At 41.0% G+C, this 7,160-nt stretch overlaps 1 protein-coding gene across 1 annotated transcript in view; it reads right to left on the reverse strand.

Moving 5' to 3' along the window:
• Window positions 1-2,087: 2,087 nt before the first annotated feature.
• LOC122559974 (uncharacterized protein C20orf85-like) overlaps window positions 2,088-7,160 on the reverse strand; it is a 21,262-nt gene continuing 16,189 nt past the window's right edge. The window contains exon 4 of the mRNA XM_043710088.1: window positions 2,088-2,717. Coding sequence (XP_043566023.1) covers window positions 2,562-2,717 — 156 coding nt within the window. The 3' untranslated portion in view covers window positions 2,088-2,561. The remainder of the gene's footprint in view (window positions 2,718-7,160) is intronic.

Here is a 7,160-nt window from a genome sequence, read left to right on the forward strand (position 1 = left end):
GGCATTTGCTAAGATTGTTTCAGACTTCCCATGTCCTGTATTTCATTCTTATTGCTCCTGTATTCACTTCTCTTTGATGGCTCTCAGTCAAGCAACTCAAATTCTCAACTTCCTTTTCAAATCCTTCCATGGTCTGACTTCTCCTGTCCCCAGTTCTCCAAACCCCTGAGAGGCCTCTGTGCTCCTCCAATTAAGGAATCAGAGCAGAATGCTAGTATTTTTGAGGGTCGAAGGACCTGTACTGCGCTGTAATGTTCTAATTGTTTTACTTTCTTCAGCCTGAAACTGGTTACCTACAACTGGCTCAAAATCTCTTTCTACTGATCCTGTAATTTGGAACAAAGGTCCAAAAACAAATCTAAATCTCCCCTACTACTAACCATTGTCACCTGGGACAAATACCTAGGTATACAGCTTTTTTGGTGTTCTGTGGGCAATTCTTTCTAATCAGCACCCATTCATTTACAAGTTTCCAGCTAAAACTAGACAAAATAAGTTTGGGGATAGAGTTCAGAGACTCACTGAGTAGGTGCTCAAATAAAAGCTGAAAGATCACCATGTCAGCATGCAGGTGCAGCAGGCAGTGAAGGCAGCAAATGGTATACTGGTCTTCACAATGAGAGGATTCAACTACAACAGCAACAACTCACTTTAATTCTGCAGGACCTCAGTGTATTGCATGCAGTTTTGGTCTCCTTATCTGAGGAAGGATGATCTGGCTACAGAGGAAGACAAAGGCAGCTTACCAGACTGAGTACTGGAATGGCAGGTCTGACATATGGGGAAGAGACTGAATTGGGTGGGCTATATTCATGAGAGTTTAAAAAAGTAAGGGAGGAATCTTATAGAAACTGATAAAATTCTAACAGAATTAAGCAGGGTATATGCAGGAAGGATGCTCTCAATGATTGATTGGGGAGGGGGTCATAGTCTAAGGGGTTGGCCATAGGAATGTCTTTACCCAAAGGGTGGTTAACCAGTGAAACTCTCTGCCCCAGGAAACAGGCCAAAATACTCTGACTTTTAGACAAAAGCGATAAAAGGATATGGGGAGGAAATGAGAACAGGATACTGAGTTGGATGATTAGCCATGACCTGACTGAATGGCGGAGGAAGGTTGAAGGGCTAAATGGCCCATTCCTGCTCCAGTTTCCTATGTAACTCCACTCTGGGGGTGCAGGGTGGCACAGATATCTGAAAAAAAACTGTTTTAAATGCACTGCTAATCGTAATTTATATCTGTTGAACCTAGTGTCTGGATTCTACATTACAACTTGATTGAAAAATCTTGGAAACAGCTATTTTCTAGCAGTTTTTATACAAACCAACAGCATCGATGGTCAATAACCTGAAAACATTAAAATCAAAGCAAAATACTGCAGGTGCTGGATATCTGAAACACAAACAGAAAATGCTGAACAGTTAGTTCTATTTCAAGTGATAGAGTCAAACAGCAGGGAAACAGATCCTTTGGTTCAACTGCCAAATTAAACTAGTCCTACTTGCCTGTGTTTAGGGCGGATCCGTCTAAACTTTCCTATTATGTACCTTTCCAAATATATTTTAAATGTTGTTACTCTACCTGCATCTATCATTTCCTCTGGCATTTCATTTCACATACGAACCACCCTCTGTATGAAAAAGTTGCCCCTTAGTTCCTTTTAAATCTTTCTCCTCACTATAAAAGCATGCCCAATAAGTCATATTGAACATCACTGTTAGCTTGTTTTCTCTCTCCACAGATGCTGTCTGACTTCAGTCTCTCCAAACTTTATTTATTCTCATTTCTAAAACCTTTAGTTTAATTATGAATATTCATTCTGGATTTGCATAAGGAGCGAAGGATTAATGTTCAGATTTTCTGAAATGGAACTTTTACTAATGAAGGTTTGAAGGTTGCTGGCCACATGCAGTGATATGTGGCTTAGAGATATAGACAGATGCCCTGGAAGAGAGCATTATTCTCCACATCTTCTCCACATCTTGATTAGTATGTATAACAAATATCAAAGATTACGGCAAAAAGTCAAGAAGGAACATAGCCAAATCCATAAGAATGCATCACAATACTGCAACGTTATGCAGAATAATTTCAATCACAGAAAACAATTTATTGTAATCATGAAGTACAGAATCAAATAAGAAAAGTTGGAAGAAATATAGTTTTTTCTTCTTTCTGGAGGATAGTCAACTGGGTTGAATAATTAAGAACAACTTTCATTGGTTTTATGAAAGGTCTCTGAAGCCCACGTCCTCTTTTGACCTTTGGTATTAATTCAGATCAATAGAACAAACCCCCTCAAACAAGGATTACTGTGTTCATGAGTGGCACTAACCTTGAACGGAGAGCCATTTCTTTAGTTTCAAACACTTTGATTAACTGAAAGAGGAAAGTGGTTGAAGCAGAGTATTTGAGATAAGGAAAAAAGGATCAAAATATAACATTTAGTGTAAAAATGGTTTGCTATTGTGTTGGGTAGTGACTGTGCTGCAGCTAAAACCATCGGCATCAATGAGCAGATAATGCACAGATGAAAAGAAATGCTTTGACTATCACAAAATCAGTCAATACAGTCCTCTGGCCATTTCATCTGACTTAGAAAGCTCCACTTCCCTCGTCTGGGAGCTTTGTATTGCTCCAGATTCAATCCTGGTACAGCAGACCGCCAGCCAATAAGTCCTTGGGTTGTCTTTGGAACAGGAGGTGATGTTCCCACCTGCAAAAAGACAGATCTGAAATACATCTGGAGTGTTGTGACAATATTAGACTTCATGCACAATAGAAATCAAGAACATGAGAGCTAGCCCTGGGTAGGTTGCAACAAACATGGTGCTCGGGTTCTAAATATCCCACTTCAGGAAGGATATGGATGCATTTAGTGACTGCTTTATGTGCAGTTTAATTATGAGAGAATATGCAAATTAGATGCGTTTTCTCCAGAATTTGGAAGGTTAAGGGGTGATTTATTTTTTAAATTCATTCACAGGATGTGGGAGTGGTGCTGGATAGGCCAGCATTTATTGTCCATTCCTAATTTCCCAGACGGCAGTTAAGAGTCAAAATTATTGTGGGTCTGGAGTCACATGTAGGCCAGACCAGGTAAGGATGGCAGTTTCCTTCCTAAAGGACATGAGTGAACCAGATCGGTTGTTACAATATTTGACAATGGATTCATGGTCATCATTAGGCTCTTAATTCCAGATTTTTATTGAATTCAAATTTCACCATCTGCCATGGTGGGATTCTAGCTAAGGTTCCCCAGAATGTTATCTGGGTCTCTCAATTAACAGTCAAGCAATAATACCACTAGGTCATCACTTCTGATCAAACTCTTCAAGACATTAACAGTAAAAGATAGGGGAGATAAAGAAACTATTTTGATTGGTTAGGGAGTCTAGAACTAGGGTACATAGAGTATATAGAGAATTAGGGTCAGACCATTCAGAAGAGATGTTAGGAAGCACTTCCGCATACAAACGGTGGTAGACATTTGGAAATCTCTTCCACAAATGGCATTTGGTGCAGGATCAGTTGTTAATTTTAAATCTGAGATTAATACTGTTGCTTAGCAAAAAAGTATCTATGGACATTGACCAAAGGCAAGTATATGGAGTACAGATCTGCCTTGATCTCACTGAATGGTGGAGCAGGCTCAAGGGACTGAATGGCCTACTCCTGTTCTTATGTTCCTAAGAGTGTAGACTCAATGGTCGGAATGGACTTCCTCTGCACCATAACATTTCTGCATTGTTCTCACTACTGTCACAAAGTTGGTGTGTAAAAATGATAAAATTGTAAAATGGGCGAAAGCATTGCGTTATCCCTGAAAATATGGTGTTCTTCTCTGTGCTTAAAGTTAAAATGGATGTCTGAACAGCAGTTGAAGTACAGGTGCACGAATTGAAGTATTGTGTCAAAAAGCTGATCAGTTAGCAGGCCCAAGCAGCAGTTTTACCCAGACAACAGTTTAAATTCAGCCAATTCATTTAAAAAGGCACTTGGAGACCAATTAAATTTAAATCTGATGGTGTTGACAATGTTGGACCAATCAGGTTGTAAAGAAGTTAATATATCTGCACGGGTGTATAACAAAAGGGAAATTAGACAGGGTGGTGAGAGCCAACTGCCGTGTGAAGAGATAGGAAATCTCTACGTTCTCAGAAATAAAAAAAAATCTATTCATAAAGATAGGCATATTCATCAAACATTCCTGACACCAAAATTTGATAGAGAGGGGCATTCAGAACAAAAGAATTACAGAGAAAACATCCCTAACAGCAGAATCAGTGGAGCAGACAAAGAACATTCTGGAAGACATATTTTTGCTGCAATTTTGAGAGATTAAGTTTTAGCTTATTGTAAGTGGGATCTGTTATCGAAACAGTATACCAATATAATTTAATTCAGTTAGGGAACAGGTTGTAGTTAGGAAGGAATTGTCTGGTTTGTTAGTAATTCTGTTAACTTGTTCACTGTTAGGGTTAAATAAATTGTTACTTGTTAATTATATAGTGAGTGAAAGGATTTCATTTAGCCACTCTTTTATAACAGATTGAGGGGTGAGAGGGACCCCTTGTCATACTTTTATCAGATTACAAGGCAATGTGCTCCTCTCTGGGTGTTTCAGTGTTAATTAGCAGACGCACGTCGACATCCCCTTCATAATACTACCTAAAGAAAGTTAGACTTGCCATAGGTTCACTCGGATGATACTGGGGATGGCAGGACTTTCCTAGAAGAGATTGAACACAGACCCAGTCAAACCAGAATCAAAAAGTGTGGTGCTGGAAAAGCATAGCTGGTCAGGCAGCATCCGAGGTGCAGGAGAGTGATGTTCATCAGGATGAAGAACCTATGCTCAAAACATCGATTTTCCTGCTCCTCAGATGCCGCCTGACCGGCCGTGCTTTTCCAGCACCACACTTTTTGACTCTGATCTCCAGCATCTCAGTCCTCACTTTCTCTCTGGGTCTGTATTCACTAGAGTTCAGTGAAATCTGATTGAAGCATATAAACTTCTGACAGAGCGGGACAGACTAGATGCAAGAAGGATGTTTCCCCAGATTGATAAGTCTAGAACTGGGCACACAGTATCAAGATACAGGATTCATCATTTAGGACTGAGTTGAGGAAACACTTCTTCATGTAAAGGATAGTGAACCCGCTGAACCTGTTTTGCGACTACAGAAGGCTGAGGAGGCCGTGTCACTGAATATATTTGAGAGAGAGATAAATTTTTAGACCTTAAAGGTAAAGAGAGAAAGCCAGAGTATGGGATTCAGCCAAAGGATCAGCCATTATTTTACTGAATGGTATATCACTCAAAAGGCTCCTAATTTCTATGTTTCTATGTGAAGATCCTGGAGAAGATGCGGAGGAGATTTACTAGCCTAATTCTAAGAATGCAGGACTTTAGCAATAAGGCCAAGGTTATTTTCTGTGGCAGATCTGATGGAGCTATTACAAGGTTATGAAAGGTTTAGATAAAGTGAACAGAAAAAAAAACTTTCCCCATGAATTGATGGCATAAGGACTAAGAGTTATAGATTTAAGGTTGGACCAAGAGATTTAGCAGGTGTCCTTGAACTTGCTGCCTATGGTGTGGAGGAAACTATGATGTTCAATGATTCAAAAGAAAGTTGGATGGAACAAACTGAATAAATTTGCAGGACTCTGGCGGAATGGGACTGACTGGATTGCTGTACCGGGCTGGACTGGCTGGGTCAAATGACCTTCCACTATGCTGTAATTACCTTCTATGTCTGTAACGTTGATTAGATTGAGAGATGTAGATGAATAGAAATAACAGAGAAATAAGGTCCGAGAAATGCACAGATGATGTAAACAAATGAAATGGATAAAAATAGAGAAGTATCTGTACATATGGTATAACTATAGAGGAAGAGTTAGAAACATACAATCTGAGGCTTCAGAGCGATAAAAGGATGACAGCATGGAGTAATAAGGAGCAGGGAGTTGTTGTACTGTCAGGTTGGTAAGAAGAGCTAGGTTTGGTGTATGGGGGGCTTGAAGCAAGATATGGCGTAGGTGGTAGGAATTTAGCTTGTTTGCCATTGGGTGCACTATGGATGAAGAATGACGATCCGAATTCTTGAAGTAAAGCCACAGCATTAAATGTACATACGTAACTATTCACACACCCCTTTTTGTATTTAATAGCCAGATATTGTTTCGTGTTAAAGGAAATGCTCTTTTTATTTGTGACCGCAGAGTGGAGCTGGTATTCATTGGATGTAATCCATACCCCAGAGTTGGGAATATATCCTTACAGCGAAGCAGTGATGGGAAGGGTGCACTCTGCCAGCTCTGATCAATTCATGGGATTGAGGATGATTTAGCGGCTTGGGTCAGAAATTGGCTAGTTGTAAGTAAGAAGGTGCAAGGTGGTGGTTGATGGGAAATGTTCATCCTGGAGTTCAGTTACTACGGGTGTACTGCAAGTATCTGCTTTGGGACCACTGTTTGTCATTTTTATAAATGACCTGGATGAGGGCGTAGAAGGATGTGTTAGTAAATTTGCGGATGACACTAAGGTCAGTAGAGTTGTGGACAGTGCTGAAGGATATTGCGGGTTACAGTGGGACATAGCTAAGCTGCAGAGCTGGGCTGAGAGGTGGCAAATGGAGTTTAATGTGAAACGTGTGAGGTGATTCACTTTGGAAGGAGTAACAGGAATGCAGAATACTGGGCTAATGGTAAGATTCTTGGTAATGTGAATGACCAGTTGAAAACGTGGTGCTGGAAAAACACAGCATGCCAGGCAGCATCCGAGGAGCAGGAGAATCGACGTTTCGGGCATAAGCCCTTCTTCAGGAATGAGACTGGTGTGCCAAGCGGGCTGAGATAATAGGTAGTGGGGAGGGAATTTGGGGGAGGGGCGCTGGGAATACGATAGGTGGAAGGAGGTGAGGGTGAGGGTGAGGGTGATTGGCCAGAGAGAGGGTGGGGGCGGAGAGGTCAGTGCTGAATCCAAGGGTTGGGACTGAGATAAGGTGGGGGGAGGGGAAATGAGGAAGCTGGAGAAATCTATATTCATCCCGTGTGGTTGGAGGGTTCCTAGGCGGAAGATGAGGCGCTCTTCCTCCAGGTGTCGTGTGGCCAGGGTCTGGCGATGGAGGAGGCCAAGGACCTGCATGTC

The sequence above is a fragment of the Chiloscyllium plagiosum genome, chromosome 20, assembly GCF_004010195.1.
Source record: "Chiloscyllium plagiosum isolate BGI_BamShark_2017 chromosome 20, ASM401019v2, whole genome shotgun sequence".
NCBI classification, from domain to species: Eukaryota; Metazoa; Chordata; class Chondrichthyes; order Orectolobiformes; family Hemiscylliidae; genus Chiloscyllium; species Chiloscyllium plagiosum.